This window comes from Equus quagga, chromosome 2 (assembly GCF_021613505.1).
Source record: "Equus quagga isolate Etosha38 chromosome 2, UCLA_HA_Equagga_1.0, whole genome shotgun sequence".
NCBI lineage: Eukaryota > Metazoa > Chordata > Mammalia > Perissodactyla > Equidae > Equus > Equus quagga.
The window spans coordinates 2139977-2161632 of NC_060268.1; the positions used below are offsets into that span (position 1 = coordinate 2139977).

The 21656-nt window shown below is 42.4% G+C and overlaps 1 protein-coding gene across 2 annotated transcripts in view; it reads left to right on the top strand.

Moving 5' to 3' along the window:
* Nucleotides 1-547: 547 nt before the first annotated feature.
* Nucleotides 548-21656, top strand: part of POLE2 (DNA polymerase epsilon 2, accessory subunit) — a 28496-nt gene continuing 7387 nt past the window's right edge. For both annotated transcript variants that reach the window (XM_046649063.1, XM_046649069.1), the window contains exons 1-15: nt 548-624; nt 3640-3740; nt 4520-4595; nt 6609-6686; nt 6814-6907; nt 10331-10405; nt 13023-13106; nt 13708-13764; nt 14184-14232; nt 15041-15113; nt 19197-19369; nt 19901-19990; nt 20163-20217; nt 20803-20862; nt 20950-21027. In XM_046649063.1, the coding sequence (XP_046505019.1) occupies nt 557-624; nt 3640-3740; nt 4520-4595; nt 6609-6686; nt 6814-6907; nt 10331-10405; nt 13023-13106; nt 13708-13764; nt 14184-14232; nt 15041-15113; nt 19197-19369; nt 19901-19990; nt 20163-20217; nt 20803-20862; nt 20950-21027 (1211 nt within the window). In that variant the 5' untranslated portion in view covers nt 548-556. The remainder of the gene's footprint in view (nt 625-3639; nt 3741-4519; nt 4596-6608; nt 6687-6813; nt 6908-10330; nt 10406-13022; nt 13107-13707; nt 13765-14183; nt 14233-15040; nt 15114-19196; nt 19370-19900; nt 19991-20162; nt 20218-20802; nt 20863-20949; nt 21028-21656) is intronic.

Consider the following 21656-nt stretch of genomic DNA (forward strand, 5'->3'; position numbering starts at 1 on the left):
CCCCCGGCACTGCCAGGGGTGTGAAGGAGGGAACGTGGTCCACAGGGGCCCCGGGCACTGCCGGGGGTGTGAAGGAGGGACCGTGGTCCACAGGGGCCCCCAGTCCCAGCAGAGCCCGACGGGTCGCGGGAGGTCGAGGGCTGAGCTGAGACGGTGTCTCGCCGAGGGACCTGGGATAAGGGCAGCACGTTCCCAACCGGACCCCAGCGAAGAACGCTGTCGCCTCCAGTCTCCGGGCGACAAAAAAGGGCAGAGTCGTCTCCCGCTCCAGCCTCCAGCCCGCAGGCCGGGGGAGGTGCCATGCGCCCCTAGCAGGGAAGGGGACCGAGCGGGGCGGGGCCGAAAGGGGACTGCGCGGCTAGGGGCGGGGGCCACGAGGGGCGGGGCCACGAGGGGGCGGGGCCATGAGGGGCGGGGACAGAGCGGCTAGGGGCGGGGCTATGAAGGGACGGGGCTTCTAGGGGCGGGGTCAGGAAGGGACGGGGCCAATGGGGGACAGGGCGGCTAGGGGCGGGGCCCGGGGGCGGGGCCGCGGCCGTGGCGCCAAAACGCGAGCATGGCGCCGGAGCGCCTGCGGAGCCGCGCACTGTCAGCCTTCAAGCTGCGCGGCCTGCTCCTTCGCGGGTGAGTTGGCCGCGGGGAGGGGAGGGCCAGGGTCAGGCCGCCCCGCGGGCGGAGAAGGGGTTCGGCCCTTAAAAGGCTCTAAGGCGCGGGGCGGGTCCGGCCCGGGCTTGGGGCTGCGACGCCCCCCGGAGTCCCCGAGGCGCGGGGTGGGAAGTGCCCACCGGGCGGGGCGAGGGGCCGGCCCGCGCCGCGCTGCGCAGGGGGCGGCGGATCCGGGCGGCGCTGTGCCCCGGGCTCCTCTCGGTCTCGCCCGCACGGTGGGGCCGTCGCAGCCTCCGCCGGCGCTGCTGAGCGCGGGTGGGGGCCCCGGGAGAGGGCGGTGCGGGGCCGGCGACAGCTCTGTGGCTGAAGGTTGCGCCCTCCCCGCCCTCCCGAGTTTGGGTCGGGTGTGATTCCTGGAGGGCTCAAAAGTGGGCAGGTTCGAAGCCTGTTCCTAGGTGTCCTCGTTTTTTATTTTTTTTAAAGATTTCCTTTAGAACTTCTCTGATAGTCAGGTTTCCTGGCCATATCCGTGTTTTCTAGGACTTAGAGAGTGAAGCTTTCCAAGATTTTTCTCATTAAATCTGCCTCTTCTTTTTTAGAATTGATATTTTTTACATGTTTAAATACCTGCTGGAAGGAATATACTTTTCTGTACCACGTTTTGGTTGCTCTTACTGTGTGTGGAGAGTGTCTTTGTTTTTGCTTTAAGGATGAGTTTTACGGGCCTTTTAACTTTGCTTTTGGGTTAGTGGTGAACAAGGATATGCCCTGGGAGAAAGCAATGAGTATGTTCATTGATCCCTGACATTTTGAAAATATGAGCGATTGATCAATCAATTTTTCTTTTTTTTGACTTAGAATTTGACTTAATATTAAGCTGTCATTCATTAATTAACTCAGTCAGAAATACTCTGAGATCTGTTAGCAGCAAAGCCCTGTTCTGGGGCAAGGAAGGACAAGAGAGAGTAAGACATTGTGGAGCTCCCAGGGCAGATAGTGTATTAGTTATTTATGGCTGCGTAACAAGTTACCCCAAAACTTAGAGATTTAAAACAATACACACTGATTTTCTCACATTTTCTGTGGTTCGGGAATTCAGGTTGGCTTAGCTGAGTCCTCAGCTTCAGGGTCTCTCACGGGACTGCCGTCAAGATGGGGTCATGTCAGATGTCACTTGGGCAGGCTTTGCTTCCAAGCTCATTCAGTGGCTGTCAGGATTGTTGGACTGAGGGCCTCAGTCCTTGCTGGCTGTTTGCTGGAGGCCTCCCTCAGTTCCTTGCCATGTCGGCCCTTCTAACATGGCAGGTTGCTTCACCAAAGCCAGCAAGAGTTCTGCCAGCAAGACAGAAGTCACAGTCTTTTGTAACCTAATCAAGGAAGTGACATTTTGTCACTTTAGAAATTTTATTTTTAAAATTACAATACAGTAAAATGTTTCATCACAATTGCTATATTCTATTGTTAGAAGCAAGTCACTAGGTCCAGCCCACACTCAAGGGGAGAGGATTGCACATGGGTGTGATTACCAGGAGGCGTGGATCATTATGAGTCATCTTAGAACTCTGTCTACTGTGGACATTAAATAATTCACAATTTAAGTTCAATTGTGAAAGAAGTTCTGTGATAATGTATAACAAGGTGGCTGCTCTGGAGTCAAGGAAGGCTTCATTGAAGAAGTGGTTTGAGCTGAGTGTTGAAGGATGAGCAGGACTTGAGTAGGTGAAGGGAAGAATGAGGGGAAATGACCATGTCAAGCCCCGACGGCAGGAGAGCCCCAGGAAGACCAGAGATGCTGGCTGAGTCTAGTGAGATTCAGCAGGGGCCAGCGCCTATATGGCTTCACGGGCCTTGAGAAGGCCCTAAGATCCTAAGAGCTGTCCCAGGATTCACCCAATAAGTGTGTGATTGTAGGGACTTAATCATCAAGTGTTTATGGGCCACCTTGAGTGTTCTTAGCACTCTGACAAAGGATGACACAGCTCCGGTTCTCAAGAAGCATCATCTATACTAAATTGGAGGGGTGTGGCAGCCACACATGAAACATTCAATAAGCAACCAGAGGTATAGAACAAGTCGTGTGATGACTCCAACAATAATATTGACGTAAAGTGTAAAGTGGTGTGCTGTGAATACAGAATGGCATGTAATGAGCTAATTAAGTAGGCAGTGCTCATTCTGAGCAGTGATATTTAAATCAGGGATTCATGTCATTTTTAAATTTAAATTTCAGCTTTATTGAGTTTTTTTTAGGTGAGGGGATTCATGTGATTTTAGATTTTTTTTAAGATTTTATTTACTTTTTTCCTTTTTCTCCCCAAAGCCCCCTGGTACATAGTTGTATATTCGTTTGTGGATCCTTCTAGTTGTGGTATGTGGGACGCTGCCTCAGCGTGGTTTGATGAGCAGTGCCATGTCCGCGCCCAGGATTCGAACCAACGAAACACTGGGCCACCTGCAGCGGAGCGAGAGAACTTAACCACTCGGCCACGGCCCCGATTCATGTGATTTTAACATGAGCGTTGCTTCTATGACCATATCCAAATGTCAAAGTTTTCTCTAGCCTAGTGTTTTTCTGATTTTACTATTGAAATTACTGGAATTTACTTTAAGGGAATGCATTATCAGATTAATAAATACATGTTTGAGTGTTATGTTCAGAACGTTGAAGCAGACGGAGCCCTGCCTTAAATGTGAGGCAATGACTAGTACGAGGTGACTGGTGTATCAGCTCTAAGGTGTGGGAAAGGGGGATTTTAACCGTTTCAGGAGGGAGGGGAGACGGCAGCAGTGGGCTGGACTAGGAAGGCTTCTTCGTAGAAGGACGTGCTTCGGGGCTGTAAGAACGGTGATGTTGGCAGGGGATCGAAGGAAGAATTTGTCCAGGAAGCACAGGAAAGTTGAGCCCTCCTTGCAGGGAGGAGAGAGTGGGTCTACTTTCAATCCAGATGGATGCGTGTTTGCTAGTTTTGGCATAAAACTTTTAGCCTTAATCACCACTGACCTGCCTTGTCTTTTCTTTCCCTCTCTTATCAGTGAGGCGATTAAGTACCTCACAGAGGCTCTTCAGTCTGTCAGTGAAGTAGAGCTTGAAGATGCGCTGGAAAAGATCATCGATGCGGTTGAAAAGCAGCCCTGTAGGTGACGTCTTCTGATAGCTCTTCAGCTGTTTGTGTAGGTCTGCATCCTCAGTTAGGTCTGTAGGCTGAAGGAGAAAGGTGGATTCCGCATGCAGATGTCCCGCGTTACGGGCCAGGCTGCTGCGAGCGCTTCTTCCCAGGCCGGGCGGGACCTCTAGTTCCGCTGGAGACTCTCAACAGCTCTGCCCCTGTGGAGCTGTCACCGCCGTCTTTCTGCACTTGACTTCTGGCTTTGACCCGGTCCTTTATGGTCCCTTTTGTCACTCTGCAGGCCTGTTACTTAAGTTAGGTGCTCCTAAATGTTTAGGGGGAAAAAGAGTAAGTGAGCAGGGCTAACTCTGCCTTCTTCAGCCTTTCTTTAGGCGTCTTTTTGTTAAATACATGACCTTTACCCTAGCATGGGCCTACAAAGGAGAAATGCTCTTCTAGAAAAAAATACTCTTCTAGAAATACTCTTCTAGAGCACTGAATCATAGACGTGGGTGCAGCTTGCTCTTACAGGAGTGTTTTATAACTGAATTTATGTTACTAAACAGGACTAAGAGAAGTAATGCATTTGACTGTGTATTAAGGTATTACGTGTGTACCTAAGTGTGGAAATTAAGGTATTTGAGATACAGCTTTTGTTATTCTGACCTAACACTTCTTTCCTCCTAAAAACTATGTAATGAAAGTATCAGAATTGGTGTTTGCAGGTTATTTTTAGGAAAAAAGCTATCTGTGGAAAGAACTGATTTTTATGCCTCTTTTTAAAATTTGACTTTGAAATTTTTCAGTGTCATCAAACATGATCGAACGATCTGCAGTGGAGGCGGCCGTCCAGGAGTGCAGTCAGTCTGTGGATGAAACTATGTATGTGGATAAACAGACTTTCCTCCCCGTGGAGGTGTTGTTGAGTGCTTATTTTGCATTATTTTATTGGGATAATAATTATTGGTCATTATTTCTGCAGTGGTCTTTTTTCTCAGTGTTTCTTTTTTAAGTGGTAGCCTGCATTATAAACCTCATTATTAAAGGACTCACTTTTTCGTAGTATTTGAGACGATAGTGGTGTTTGTACCATTACCAACTTTTGCCACTTACCCGCTGATCTGACTTTATATTCTGCAAGCTATGAATGAATTGAAGTGAACATTCAGAAGTACAATTTACTTTTGCTCTCAGGAAAGTGCTGAGTCCGGAGAATTCAGTGACTTACCTTGGGTCACATGGTGAATGGCAAGTGAGGGTAGAACCTCAGTTTATGACTCTTGCCCCTTTCTCATGCTATTAGAGTTAGAAATGTGGAAGGCAGTGATTTTTCTGGGTTTTATTTCCCTAGTGTCCTTCTTGTCTCTCCTCCTTTGAATATAATACTTCTTTCCAAATTCACGGGGTTTAACTGGGAGGGAAACATTAGGAAAAATGGACAGGGAGATAGTTTTAACTTTAGTAATTTTTTCCTATTTGGGCAACGGAAATCATTGAAAGGAGTCCATGACCTTACTTTGGTTGGTAGTTTTAATCTTTTCCCTGTTGCACTTATTAGAGCCGCTAAAACATAGAGAAATCGAGGAATTTTAATTTTACCTTTGCAAACTCATTATTTACGGTGCTAGGGGCTATTGATGCCCCTAGAGCCATCAATAGAAATTCAAAATGATTGCATGGAAGTGAAAGGATTAGAATCCTAAAATGGGCATTAAAGTTATCTGTTGTCTCTGTCAAGCAGTTGATATGCTACAGTCAGCTGACGTAGAGGGCCGTGGGGACTGAATGGTAAATGGTCAGAAAGTCATTATATTATAGCACAAGAGAGAGGCTCTCATTTTTATAGATGAAGAAATGGCGTGATAGGTTAGATAATTTGCCAAGATTGATCCACCAGGAAAGGTGGAGCTGTGGCTGGATTCTAGGTTTTTTCAAGTCCAGATTCTCTGCTGCTGTACACTTAGTGCTATCACCGGGCTAGCATGAGTGTTTTTTGATTGTTTTTGATTTGGATGATGAACAGATATAATTTTGGAGAAGATTTTTTTGGTTGGAATATTTATGCAGTAGTGCTGTGAATTCTTTAAAACCTCTTTTAAACATGATTATGTTATTAACAGTGTCTGAAAGTAAAATTATTTTGTTGATGTTCCTTCTGCAATACTGTAAGTGTCAAGGCTATGGCCAGAATTTTGGGGGTCCTTTTTCTATTTTACAACTTTTCCTGGGACACTTTTGCATAATATTTTGGATTAAAAAATTGTTGAAAATGAATCATATCCTTTAATAATATTTTAGCTCATAAAAGTAGTACATATGGCGTATGGGGAAAGACATTTTTCTTTTTTGAGGAAGATTAGCCCTGAGCTAACTACTGCCAATCCTCCTTTTTTTGCTGAGGAAGAGTGACCCTGAGCTAACATCCATGCCCATTTTCCTCTACTTTATATGTGGGACACCTACCACAGCATGGTGTGCCAAGTGGTGCCATGTCCACACCTGGGATCCGAACTATCGAACCCCAGGCCTCCGAGAAGCGGAATGTGTGAACTTAATTGCTGCGCCACTGGGCAGGCCCCGGGGAGAGACTTCTTTATGATGTGACTATTTTATATGTAAATGCTCTTTTCGACAGATGACATTCTTACTTAGAAGTTAACTTGATTAATTTTGTCTTTTGCTTGAGAGTATTGGCAATGCTTTCTTGTCTCTTGAAAGGAAAATCACAAGCTAAAAATTTTACCCCCATATAATTTTTGACACTATAACAAATTGTGTACATGACCAGTGAAAAGTAGTATGTGTAACATAATATTATAATATGAGTTTTCATGTTTACCTAGAATACTTATGTTTTAGTAAATTGGGTCTGTGTTTTTGTGGGATGTTTTTCAGAGAACATATTTTCAATATCATAGGAGCATTTGATATTCCACGCTTTGTGTACAATTCAGAGAGAAAAAAGTTTCTTCCGTAAGTATACCATCTATTGGTTTTAAGATAATTTCAGATGTATACTTTTTTCAAAATAGTCTCATGTTTCATTTGGCCTACTTTAGTATATTATGATAGTCAGAAATGATATTTCTTTTTTATCTAGTCTTTTAATGACCAACCACCCTGCACCAAATTTATTTGGAACAGCAAGAGATAAAGCAGAGCTGTTTCGTGAACGATATACCATTTTGCACCAGGTAAGTTGGGGGGTAAGACTCAGGGATAATCAAAGGATGGAATTGTGTAGTCTAACTTTTGTCATTCAATAGACTATTGTTGGGCTCTCTGTGTTTGAGACCATATAGGGGATGCAGAAATAAAAATCCATACTTTCTCCTTAGTAATCAGGATGATGATAAAAATGGCACCCGATGTTCCTTCCATGCTTTTGATATGCTGGGGCCTGTGCTTAGCCCTTAACAGACATTATTTACCTTGTTTAATCATCACATCATCAGTGTATGTATAAATGTTGTTATTATTCCCATTTTACAGAAGAGGCTCCGAGGTCTAGAGAAGCTTAGTAACCTGCCCAGAGATCCATCTAGTAAGTGGAGACAGGGTTTGAACTCGGTCTGACTCTGGAGCCAGCCTTTGCCTAGTGCACTGCACTAGCTTCTAGCACCTTACACTCAGTGAAGTTAGACATTTGCAGAAATGAAATATAAATGTGCTATAACAGAGATACAAGCAGAGTGCATTCACTAGAAAAATGAGGCAAGGTTTCAAGGAGATGGCGTTTGTCCTGGGCCTGGAGTGCTCTGGTCATGTGGAGTCGGGGGAAAGTGGTGGCACTGTCTGAAAAGCAAAGGGAAACGCGGGCTCGGCAGGAAGGAACGAGCGGTCAGTCCACTTTGCATGGAGAAGAGGGGTCACCAAGAGGAGTAGCGGGGAATACGTGTGGAAAGGCCAGGGACAGCCACATTGTGGAAGCACCCAGTTGCAACTCTGAGAAGTGGGCCTCTGTTTCTTGTACAAGGAGCCGTGGGATTCCAGAGACTCAGTCACAGCTGGGTTTTTTGAGCACTTCCTCTACCAGCAGATCTTGGGGTGAAGTGTGAGGGAAGCCTTACAGGAGGGCTTGGTAATGACAGGGTGAAGGAGGCTGCGGGGGGAGGCAGAGGGGACAGAACCAGTGCAGTGGGAGCCGAAGTTCATGGTGACTGACTGGAAGCGAAGGAGGAGGGAGAGAGTGAAGACTCAGAGGATTAAGGAAGGTTGTGAGCCTGAGAGAGTAGGCGGGTGGAAAAATGGTAATGTGTTAAGAGATAGGAAAAAGGGTATGCCTGGGATGATGATGGCAGGTTCTGTTTTAGATATTTGAGTTCAGGTTGCTAGTAGGTTATCGGCTGAAATGTGCATCTGGAGCTAAAGGGGGAGATCTGAGTAGAGAGATTTATCTGCCCAGGGTAGTAGATGGAACAGCAGGGAGGAGACCCGGGAGAGAGAAGCAACAGAAAAGGGAAGCGCATGGAGTGTGGGGGCCAGGCTGGGATGGGGCTCATATGGCAGGAGCTCACGAAGCTTCCAAGGAGAAGACGGTCAGCAGGAATAAGTACTGAGAAAAGGTTGGAGAGAATGAGCACTAAGGATTCTCTCTCTCTGCTTCTGTCACCTGCGTGACATGGCCGCGTTCATCTTCCCGAAGCGTAGCTCTGCGCTTGTCGTGATTTTGCACAGAAGTCTTTCAAGGAATTTTACTGCCTAATGAGTTACATACAGATTGTACTTAATATTTGACATCTTCCGTCACACATTTTTGGCCTAATCTCTACTTTTACTCTAAGCATACTCTGTGCTGGAGCCAAAGCTGAAATACGGAATCATTGTTTCTGTTTCTGCACTTGTCCTGTGACTTTGCTTATACTGTCCACTCTCCAGGCTGCTCTTCTCTCTCCTCTCTGTTGTTGAAACCCTCCTAATTCCGGAAGGCCGTTCTCAAATTCCTCCTCCTTTCTGAAGCCCTCTTGCATTCAACCTCCAGTTTGATGCAGTCTTTTCCTGCTTTCAATCCACTGACACCTCCAGTATACATGTACGTCGCTTACTGGACTTGGCCCTGCCTTGCGCTTGTCCCTGTTATCAGACAGCAGGCTCCTTGTTTATTTCCTCTGCCACACTTGGCACAGTGCCTCGCACAGAGAAGACGTGCAGTAAATACCACATTTCCTTTTTCTTTCTTTGTACAAATTATGTTTTAAAGCCTACCATATTATTTTGGGTGTGTCACTTAACCCTTCTGAGCCTCATTTTTTCTTGTCTGTGAAATAAAAGGGTTGACTTTTAGTCCATTCATATTTTTATTGCAGTTGTCTTCCTGAAATTGAATCTGATTTTTATTATTATCCTACTTCAGAATCTTTGTTCTCCATTATCTAGAAGATAAACTTCTCGACTTGGCACACAAAGTCTCTGTTGTTAGGGCTTTTTCACTGGAGGTCACAGAAACTCAAAGTGACTAAAACAGAGAAAGGAATTTATTGACTTGTGGAGAAGTCTAGAGGCCCACCAGTTTCAAGCATGTCTGCCTCCAGGTTCTCACACTGTGTCATGAGACAGCTACCTCTTTCCGTCTCCCAGCACTTTTTTAAAATTGATTTTACTTTCAAACAAGCCCTCCCTATGAGGTGGCAGAGAGGGCCACTAGCAGCCGTGGCTACTCTTGGAAAGAGAGTTCCTCTTTTCTAGTAGTTCTGGCAGAAGTCTCTTATTGGCCCAGCTGAAGGCCCTTGCTCAACCCTGAACCATTCACTGGCCAAGGGGATGGAGTGCTTTGATCCGCTAGGCCATGGTGGTCTGTGTAGAAGCGGGAGGAGCACTGGCCCTGCCTCAGCTACAGGGCCCACAGTGGGGGGATGCTGCCCAAATAGATGCCCCAGCTCATCTCCTGCCGCGTCTGACCTTCTGCCCTCGCACCTCACGATGCCACTGCACAGAGCTCGCATCGCTTCCTAAACGCTCCTTTACTCTTGACTTGGGATGCATCCCTTGCTCTGACTTGTCTCAGCCTCCTTTTGTTTCTTACCAGCAGAGTCTTCTTCATCCTTTGGGATGTTGTTGGGTGGCCCCTCTGCCTGGGGTCTTCTGTTGTGGGGGGGCCTCTTGACACTTCTCTCACTAGTCCCTGTGCTCTCAGGATGAACTTGCTTGTTGTTTTCATGTCCTCAGCCCAGAGGCACAGCTGCCAGGCACACAGGAGACCTTTTAAAAAAATTATTTTTAATAATTTCATTATTTATTTATTTATTTATTTATTTTGCTGAGGAAGATTCACCGTGAGCTAACATCTGTTGCCAATCTTCCTCTTTTTGTATGTGGGCCACTGTCACAGTATGGCTACCGAGAGACGAGTGGTATATGTCTGTGCCTGGGAGTGGAACCCAGGCCGCCGAGGTGGAGCATGTCAAACTTAACCACTAGGCCACTGGGGCTAGTCCTAAGATTATTTTTAAAATTACCTTTGTAGGTATTTGTACATTAAATTATGTGGGTTTTCAAATTTGTTGAGAATAAGTCATAGTAACATTAGTTTAAGGACAGTTTCATCAGGGTATTGTTTTAATGAATCTTAATTTTAAAATTCTGCTTCAGCAATTCATGTGAATCTTTCTTTTTTATAGCGGACCCATAGACATGAATTATTTACTCCTCCAGTGATTGGTTCTCACCCTGATGAAAGCGGAAGCAAATTCCAGGTTAGAACATTATCCTAGTTATTTAGGGGGTGTATGTATACAAGTTTAATATTCATTGCTTAGTTCTAATGTATTGAATTTTAAATGAAAATGAACCACTGGTAACTGTTTAACTAGCTAACTGACCCTCGCATGCCCTCTCTTGGTAAAGTCTACGCCCTGTGCCCTACGGTGTCTAATAGGAGCCGCTACTTCCTTCTCTGTGGCAGGTGCTGAGACTGTGGTCGCCCCTAGATGTTCTCTGGCCACCGACACAGATCCTGGTCCTTCTGGTCCATTTGCTGGATACTGCACTGGCTTTCTGGCCCTTCCTGCCCTCACTCAGACTCCTTGGCCAGCCCATCCCTCCAGTGACCACAACACACTTGCTCAGCTAAAATGTGCTGTGTCTGTTGGAGTGAAAATTTCACTTCAGGCATTAAGGAAATAACCTTTATGGAATGGATGAGAGCAGACAGGCCGCAGGGTGTGGGGACCCGAGGAGCCGGCGAGAGGGAGAATGTCTTCTGTCCTGTGTGCTCCTGCCACTTTGGTACTCTTCAACTTTGGAAAGTGGTTACCAAACGGCACTGTCACTTCTGTTCCAGCTACACAGCTAGTCCCCATCAGCCCGTCTGTGGCTCTGCTCCCCTCTCCAGCACCCAGAACCCTGCCAGGGGACAGTCCTTAGCTACTTCTGTCTAGGCCCCCCATTTCTGTGAGGTTCCGAATAGGTTCTGAAGAGGCCCATTAACTTCTCTACCGTGTTAGACCAGAATTCATGATGATGAGTAGCTTGATAGCTACTGAAACAATCCTACTAGATAATGCTCACATTCGTGTTCGATGGCAGCACCATAAGGAGAAAACATTTATAGTGTTTGACAGTTTCTGCTCTTAACTTTTACTAGAGAGAAAATTGTATTAAGTTTTGGAAATTGACTTTGCTTAAATTTCCCTACCAAAGACTGTGTGTTTTCTCGTATGTATATGAAGTTTCTGTGGCAACTCAGGCGCCCACAGCCCAGAAGCATTATTTCTCCTCTCCTCTTTGCCAAAGTAACTTTAAGGGTTAGCTAAATAATTTATTATTCTTTCAGTCTTTCCCACCCGTTTGCTTCTGTATCCCTGATGTAACTGTTGCATCTACATTTAAGCTACCTTTGTGGTACCTGTGTGGTCTTCCCCCTTTATACACTGCGGAAATGGTGTGCTGTTAGAGCTTCGGACTCCTCTGCTGCTTTATTTATTTACTTATTTTATGTGAATTGCAACATTTTTCCCAGTCTATAAGTTGTCTTTTTGTTGTCTTAACAGTCTTTTTGAAGAACGTAAGTGCTTAATTTTGTTGAAGTCCAACTTACAAACTTTTTCCTTTTATGGATCATATTTTTGGTATTGTTTCTAAGAAATCTTTACCTAACCTTGTTGTTAGGAGACAGGTCTTGCATATCTTTTTCTCCAGATTTATCTCTAAGTATTTCATTTTTCTAAAACTATTTTAAATGTACGTTGTACTCCTGTGTTCCTTTAGGCTCATGTTTTTCAAGAGGATCTCCGATATCAACTGTTAACAGTGATTATTATGGGGTGATGGGCTTATGTATGCCTTTATTTCTTCCTCCTCTATATTTAACAATTTTTTCTATAGTAAACATGCATTATTTGTAATAAAAAACACAATATGGTAGAGATAAAAGATGCTCCACCTGGTAATTTCTATAAAAATGAAAAATTATAGACCTTTTCATCTAGCAGTCCTGTTTCTGGAATTTGTAGAGGTTTGTCCTACACTTATTCTCATTCAGTGGGCCAAGAGAGATGCACAGAAATATTAAGCCTTGTTTTTATTAGCAGAAAACTCGGGATACCTTAAATATCCTCTAATAGGAGCTTGGTAAATAAGTGTTATACATACACTATAGACATCTTTGTGCATTAAAAAGAATGAAGTGTATCTATACATAACTAAATGGACTGATGTCTAAGATTTATTCAATTTAAAAAGTTAAGTTGCAGAATAACACAAATAGTATGATTTCACCTCTGCAAATAAAACAAAAACTCTATGGGTTTGTGTCTAGAAATTATATATGTGTATATTAACATATATTTAGGATTATGTGTAGAAAAGGATCTGAAAGGGTTTTTTAAATGGTGCCCCACTTGTTACTATCTTTAAGTTTTTGATAAAAATATAATGGTCAGATTGAGAATGTAAGTAATAATGACAGCCTATTAAGATATTAAATAAATTAGAATATAACTTTTGAAAAAAGCCCACTAATTTTCAAGAGGTACTGACCAAATAAAAATACATGGAATTTATATTCTTTTCTATATTTAAAAAATAAATGTATGTATCATTATTCAGAATAATATGGTATGAGACTTCAGTCATTGGTCAGGGCCTGAGTTGATATGGTATTTCTTTAGGCATGATTCTTCCAAGCCATCGGCAGTTGATATTTTAGCGTTTTGTAGGTAAAATTCTATTTTCTAAGTTTTATTTGATTTTCTACTGTACAGTAGGTGTAAATACTGAAATGTGCAGTCAAAATTCACTTATTTATTAAAAAATTAGTTTCTTAAAAGAATGTATTTTCAGTCTTTAAGAATTGATTTTGTTTTATTTTAGCTTAAAACAATAGAAACCCTATTGGGCAGTACAACCAAAATCGGAGACGTGATTGTTCTTGGAATGATAACCCAGTTAAAAGAAGTAAGTTAAACTGAACAAGCATCAAACTTTTGTTTTCAGCCCCAGATTGATGAAATGTCGGTTACATATCGTGTTTTTACAGAGGGTGTGGGAACATATCCTTCATTGAAGGTTCCTGCCTCAGTGACCAAGTAACCCTTTCGTCTGTGTTCGGTTTCCTGAGTAGACATCAGGAAAGAGCGTCTTATACAGGCCCCAGTCTGCATGGCCTGAAATTAGTCACCACTGACCACTGGCTTAACTGAGAGTACTGGGTGTCTGAACAGGCAAAGTGCAGACCACATCCTGGTGCCTTGGAGACACTGTCGACTCTGTCAGGTGGAGGCGCCTGGGGAGGCCCTTCTTATGGCAGCAAGCGAATGTCCCTCCTGCCGTCTCTTGATGGGCAGTGGTCCTTCTCCAGGTACCTGTGTGGAGTCTGAGTCTCAATTAAGTCACCAGGCTAGTAAATGGAAAAGCCTGGACTAGGAATTTCTGATTTTTTAAAATCCACTGTACTCTCAACTAGATTCGGTTGTCAAAAATTGTCGTTATTTTAGTTATTTTGTCATAGTATTCATTTTAACATACATGTGGACATATTTCTTTTAATTTTTTTTAGGGGAAATTTTTTCTGGAAGATCCCACAGGAACAGTACAGCTGGATCTTAGTAAAGCTATATCCTTCACTTCCGTTTTTTGAAAATTTATATTACATGAGTTGGGGAAATAGATTATATTTCATTCTCAAATTGACCTATTTGGGTTCCCCGTGTAACTTCCATATGGCCATGGGGTAGGAATTTAGAGACATAATCCTAAACAGAGACAAAAAAAACTTTAATTCTACCTTACCTTAGAGAATCCAGACAAACCACTGAGGAAGTTTATAACATGCTGAGGATGATCTGTACTGTCAGTATTACCAGGCACTGGGACATTGAAACCAAAAACTTTTTAAGCTATGATCTCTTCACAGTTTCAAATGTGAAGTCTTTGAATTTATTATTTAGAAGTCCTCTTGGGCCCAAAATGTCTCTTGACTTTATCGCCACCTCAAGCATAGAACTAGAATGCTTTTCCTCAGCTGCCGTGTACCAGTTCCACAGTGGGTTGTACACAGAGTCATGCTTCGTCTTGGCGGAAGGTAAGTCAGTGCTCCTTTTTCCTGTCCTCTTCCTTGTACAGGATAACTGTTTCTACATTGGTTCACATGTGTTAACGTGATATAATTTGGGGGAACATTGATTACGAGAGCATGCTTTTGACAACATTAAATAACTCTCAGACTGCTAACAGGCATGAGGTTTCTTTTTGGGATCATGAAAATATTCTGAAATTAGTGATGGTTGTATCACTTCTGAATATACTAAAAACCACTAAATTGCATACTTTCAAAGGGTGAATTGTACGATTTGTGAATTATATTTCAATTAAATTGAAGAAAACCCAGATTTTACTTAGGGTCATAGAATGAAACATTTCTGTCCCTTCTCTCTCTGTCTCTAACATGCACTGTGAGGCAAAACAGGGCAAAGTCTTACTTCTTTTTTTTTTTTCCTTTTTCTCCCCAAAGCCCCCCAGTACATAGTTGTGTATTTTTAGTTGTGTGTCCTTCCAGTTGTGGCATGTGGGATGCCGCCTCACTGTGGCTTGATGAGCGGTGCAATGTCCGCGCCCAAGATTCGAACTGGCGAAACCCTGGGCCGCCGAAGCAGAGCACACGAACTTAACCACTTGGCCACAGGGCTGGCCCCTTTTAAAAAAATTTATTTTTAAAAAATTTTTTCTGAAAAGTCTTACTTCTGAGTCTGTTTCATAGATTTCTTTATAGAACTGAGACTGTCTCTGGATCTGAAGGCAGCCTAGCATCATTGCTTTGTGTTCCGTAGTTTTGTCTTGTCAAATAGGGAGAACTGGACAAGAGAAAGTGATCTGTGACTTATCTTCTTCAGGTTGGTTTGAAGACCAAGTATTTCACGTCAATGCCTTTGGATTCCCGCCCACTGAACCGTCTAGTACTACCAGGTATAAAGATGTTTGCCTTAAACTCTGTAGGAATCTTGTGACACTGGCAGTAATGAATGTGAGAGTGTATTATATGTCAGTTACTACAAGGCCTCAGGCTTTGTGTCAGAATGCAAAGAGCAATGGAAAATGAGAGTTAGAAGACTGGGCTTTATATGTACCTGAAAACCAGTGGATTGACCCCAGATTAGTACAATAGCATCTCTATACTTCAGCGTTAACTGGGAAAAATTTCCAATCTACCTGTCTTACTTATCTGTGGGGTTGATGAGAAGTTCAACTGAGATAAGAGATAGGAAAACACTTAGAAGAGTATAATTCCCATGTTATGTAAAGTTCTTATTTTTGTATTCTACTAATGAGTGAAAGTTATAAGAGGCAGATTATATAGCTCTTTGATATAAGCAAAAGCATCATGATATTAGAGCTATTCCAAAAGGGCCTTCTCTGAGAGGAGTGAGTTCCCTGTCACTCGAGGTATTTGAGCAGAGGCTGAATGATGGTGTAAACTTGTAGCTGGTGGCTTGTGAGTTGAATATAGTCTACAGACCTTTCTTTTCTTTTTCCCCCTTTGAGGTGTTAAAAAACATTTTGAATTAGTTTCCAGTGTTTAAAAATTAGGAGATTTCTCATAAAAGTCTAGATTTCTGAGTTCTCTTGAACAATCATATCTGGCAACGTGGTGCCTGAATGCTCACCTGGCTAGGACTCCACTGTAGCGATGGCCCGCCCTGGGCAGCCATGGGTGTGCCCCCAGCTCCTGCCAGTCACCCTCAGCTGCTGCTGGGAGTCGGTGTTTCCTTCCTGAAGCCGGGGAGCACTCGAGTCTGCCAGCTCTGGGGGAGTGAAGTTGCCTTCTCATCTTGAGAGTCTGACAATGGTGAAGATTTCAAGGAGTATAAGGATTAAGGCTTTAGTCCTCGTGTACCTGAGTACATTCAGGGTCACAGGCCATGCCTGCTGGCCGGGTGTCCCTGGCAGGCAGCTCCTCTTCCTGCTGAAGTAGCCCAGGGAAAGAGCTGGTCATGCCAAGGAGGACACACCCTCATCAAGCCAGCTCACTCATGAGTGCTTTGAGTGCGAGTTTGTGGCTTTTTATAAATGGTAGGTTTTCTTTGGGATATAGTTAGAGCAGAATTGCTATTGTCTTGGTGTTTTAGTTTCATACAAGCTTCAAAATTTCTGCTTTGCAATGAGAGGTATAATCGAGTGGCTGGTTGTGAGCATTACCATGCGTTTCAGTTTAGCCAAGAGGTCATCATTGTAGTATCTCAAGTAATTTTCTATTTCAATCATGCCATTTTCTCTAAATTCAACTGTTTTGTGTATGTTTTTTACACCAAAGGACTGATATGACGTGTCATAAAGTACATTAAAATAAAATAATCATTTTATTGCTGTTATGGTTATAAATTACTTTTCTCTTAAAATACCTTCAAAATAAAATTCAGAGGGTTGTAGACTGGTAGTAGTCGTGAGATTCGACAACCAGTATTTTATGGAGTACTTTGTATGTGTAAAGTCCTGTTTTAGGGATACAGGTAAGTACAGATAGGTCTACGGCATGGTCCCGTCCCGGAAGGATTTACACTGACCTAATGCCTTCCCACCGTGGCTTAGTTTATCATAATTTTTTTAGGATACAGATTTTCTAGGACTTCACTGCCATCTTGGTAAGTCTTTCACTGGTGCAGGGCATGTGATTTGTGTTTTCTGAGCCTAAGGTGTTGTTTGAGTTTCTAAAATTCCTACAATATTTCTTTTCAAATTGAAACCTTAGGAAAATAGGTACTGTCAGCCCTTCGTCTCCCTCCTGTCTTTGCACTTTGTATTCCATGAACCAAGGATAGAAGATGTTAATAAGGCTTTTCTGGGCTTTACTTTCTCAAGATTCAGCTGAATAGGTATTTCTGTGATGCTCTGGCTTATGTGTGGGTGTATACTTAATTGAAATCATCACACATTTCTAACAGCTTACTGCATTCCTCTGACAAGTGTAAAGTTATAACTGTGAGATCACACCTTTGAAAATGCCAAATCTAGTTGGTGGCACTGGTGACAAGTACCACGGTTGGGTGCTCACAGTCCCTAAGGGCTTTCTGTACATTCCCTCTTTCATTCCTTCTCATAACCCTTGTGTTAGATGTGAGTCTAGCCGCGCCCCATTTGGGGACAGTTGGGTTAAGAGGGGTTGAGTAACTTGTCCAGAGTCACAAACTTGTTAGTAGCAGAAATGTGTTTTGATCTCAAGATTTCTGACTCCAGCCATTATGCTGCATTGGAAAAGTAGTTGAGTCATTAAAAAAATGTTTTTTCCACTGGCCCAGGTGGCCTAGTGGTTAAATTTGGCTAGCTCCACTTTGGCAGCCTGGGGTCAGTTCCTGGGCGTGGACCTACACCACTCATCTATCAGTGGCCATGCTGTGGCAGTGGATCACATACAAAAAGAGGAAGATTGGTAATGGATGTCAGCTCAGGGCAGATTTTCCTCAGCAAAAAAAAAAATTGGTTTCATTTTATGCAAGTAGCATATGATTGCAAAAAAAATTAGAAAATATATGAAGGCAACAAGAAGGAAAAGAGAATTACCTATAATTCACCAAACATAGAGAAAAACTTAACATATGTATTTTAGATTATGTATACGCATTATATTTATAGTAGATCCTCCTTAGCCACACATTCTTGTGAACACTTATTTATAACCCCAGAATCAGCATCCACGGTGCTATAGCGGTCATTCTCAGACCCGTGCAGAGCGAGCGGCAGTGGCCTGGGGAGCCTCTGCCATGGTTAGGCCTCCTGCAGAGGCAGCTGGGGGATGGAGTGGGCAGGGGCGCGCAGTGCGGTCTCTGGGGTGTGCACAGAGGTGGGGCGGTCTCAGGCGAGTCACTTAACCCTTCTGACCCTTCTGAACCTGGGCCTGTTTTCTCTTTGTAAAATAAAGAAAACAGAATCTACCAAGCTGAGTTATTTTAGGGTTTAAGATTATAATCTATCTGAGATATGTGTAGATATGTTTGTATTTCCTGAGGAGCGAGGGTTCAGTACCCGCTAATGCAGTGTTTGCAGCGACTTTATAAAGCATGACCACAGCAGATAACAAGCATCAGCCATAGCATGATAGACGTGCACACACAGTTTCTTTTTATGCCTGGATACACAGGTCTATATCTGTTCTTTTTTGGACACTAAAAATGGACACATACATTGCTGTAACCTGCTTCATTTAATAGTATGCTGTCCGCATTTTCTATTACCATGAAATGCTGTTTTATTACATGATTTGTGACATTCAGCAAATAACTTTGAGCACATACCGTATTGCCAGGCTCTGTGCTAGTTGTTGGGTGGGGGCAATAGACAGTAAACAGTCACTCAGATAATGAGCTGATTACAAATTTGATCCTTCCGGATTCTCCCACAGAGGAGAACTGCGGGTCGGACAGGAGTGCATGGTGGGGAATCCAGCCTCTTCTTGGGTCCTCGGGAGGCTTCTCGGGGCTGGTCACCGTCACGCTGGGAACTGCAGGATGACGGCCAGGGAACGGGGGCAAGAGCAGGGGAGGCTGTGTCTGTGGATGACCCCCGTTTCCTACTGACCCTTTCCTGACAAGCTTTAAGGTTCCCTCCAAATTTTCACAATTCTGGGATGTAGGTTAGTCTTTAATTCCTCAGAACGAATTTCCAGAAGTGGAATGTTTGGTCAAACGGTTAGCACTTTTTTTGAGCACTTTTATTAGATACTGTTGGAATTAAGTACCCATTTCTCCTACTTTTAACACATAGGGAATTATGACTTATTTTAATATTTGCTTTAGTCAGTTTTAAAAGGCACAAAGTTAGCCCATTACTTAAGTACTTTATTACTGCTTCTGTATTGCTTTCTTTCTCATTTTCAAACGTTTACATAAACTCATCTGCTCTTTAAGTGCTACAAGTAGTACACTTTTATGGGACTATTCACAATGATGGGAGAATAACCTCATTAGGTAGGAAGAAGCTAAATTTGTGAAATTATTAGAAAAATATCTCCAATAGAATATAGGCTAGAAGATAATAATTATGTTGTAATTTCCCTAGGGCATACTATGGAAATATTAATTTTTTTGGAGGGCCTTCTAACACATCTGTGAAGACTTCTGCAAAACTGAAGCAGCTGGAAGATGAGAATAAAGATGCCATGTTTGTGTTTCTGTCTGATGTCTGGTTGGACCAAGTAGAAGTGTTGGAAAAACTGCACACCATGTTTTCTGGTAGGTGTCACTTTTCCTGTTATTCTTGAACTCTTTTGAGGGGTCCTGTCTTAAAACTAAATTCTTAAAAAAAAAAAACTAAATTCTTTACAAATGTATCTTTTTGAGTAGTCTATTTTTAAAAAATATTTTAAATGAGTTTATCTTAAAGACTTAAATTTTTCCATTTGAAAAATAACACGCTGTGTGTGTGTGTATTCACAATAAATAAGAATCAGTCCCGAGTGGAGCTTGAGAGTAGATGAGAGCCTGAGCTCTGGAGCCTGACAGAATGGGTGTGAGCTGCAGCCTGAGGCCTTGGTTGCTCACCTCATCTCTCTCTGAGCTTGTGGGGACGTCGGGAGGAGGGCCTGGCACAGAATGAGTCCTCAGTATTGGGCACTGTCACTACTACTGTATTTAAATAAGAAGTTGTTACTAAAATAAGTTGTTATTAAAATAATGTTTTTATTAGTAAAAACTCGTGATTAAAGGGTTTTGACCCGATTTCTAGACTAGAAAAATGCTGTTCATTGATTCCCTTATATCTAGGTTATTCACCAGCTCCTCCAACCTGCTTTATTCTGTGTGGTAATTTCTCATCTGCACCATATGGAAAAAATCAAGTTCAAGCTTTGAAAGGTATTGAGAGTCTATTGAATAAGTGTTCCTACATCAATTTAAACTAAATTGATAAATAATCTGTAATATTTTAGTTTCATTCAAAAGATGTTAGATTGTGTCTGATCAAATACAATTTGATTTTTATGTGCATTATGTGCAAATTAAATTTAATATCCTTTTAAAATTTTAGATTCCCTGAAAACTTTGGCAGATATAATATGTGAATATCCAAGTATTCACCAAAGGTAATGATTTCTACTGCTATATTCTTTATTTAAACAATTTTGTTTAAAAAAAAAACAAAAAATAAATCCTAAGTTTGATATCAATGATTACTAAGAAATGAATGGAAGAAAAAGTTAAGAAAATTAGTACAGCTAAGAGAGAAAATTATGCTCACATCATGATAATGTATGTTACACTGCACTCTAGATTTGTAGTGATAAGTATTAAAAGGGAGAGTGACAGCTGTAATTTGACTTTCTTGATGACATTACTCAAGTGTCTAGAGCTGCACTCTTCAATGTGATAGTCACTGGCCACGTGTCTCTTTGAATTTAAAGTCAAATAAAATTTAAAATTCAGTTGTACTAGTGACAGTTCAGACATTCAGTAATTGGACAGTACAGATATAGAACATTTCCATCATTGCAGAACTGTCTACTGGACAGTGTTGGTCTGGAGACTTTTAGTAATTCATTTAAAATGGATGGGATTTAAAATTTTTTTAAAACTCATTATTTAATTAAAAGCAATAACTTGTTGTTAGACTAGTGGATGGTGTTGCAATGATCCATATTTTAAATGACTTACGTTGAATTTTGCTACAGTAGTCGTTTTGTGTTTGTACCTGGTCCAGAGGATCCCGGATTTGGTTCCATCTTACCAAGGTAAGTTTTATTCAGACTTTTGTAACAGTAAAGAAAATTTTGTAAAGTTTAAAAATACATGCTGTATCACATAAGTTGTTTTTATAGGCCACCACTTGCTGAAAGCATCACCAGTGAATTCAGACAGAGAGTACCATTTTCAGTTTTCACTACTAATCCTTGCAGGTAAATATTAGAATTTTATGTTACACTTTTTTTCTTTCACTTAAAAATTAACTTAATTCTTAAAATTTGTCTCTGAATTTTGACTGTTATGAGATAAATATAAAAAGATTTCTCTTTATTTCTCAAAACTTTGAAAATATTTTAACTCTAATTAAATAATTCACTAATATTGAATTCAGAAGCTTGAATAATGGATGGAGGTTTAAAAATAGATATTCTCATTACACATCTTTTAAGGAAAGTTATGGGGAGAATGGAAAGATGACACGTTTACTGTGTGTGCCGCTCGCTGTGGCCACAGGCTCTAATGGAGGCGATGCCCTCTCTCCTTGGTTCTCCTCTCTCTTCGGCCTGTGTTCACCCCTTCTGTGACCTTATCCCGTGCATGGTTGTCAGTACCATCCATGTGTTGACAGCTCCCACATCTGTGTCCCCAGCTCAGACCTTCCTCCCAGACCCCAGACTCAGGCATCAGTAGCCTCCTCTCTCCCCTTGGGTGTCTGATGACAGTTTCAGTCGGAACCTCTGACCTTCCTGCCTCGTCAGCCCCCACCTGTTCTGTGGCCTTCCCCATCTTAGTTCATAGCACCTTTGTCCTTCCAGTCGCCCAGGCCAAAAACTTTGGGGTT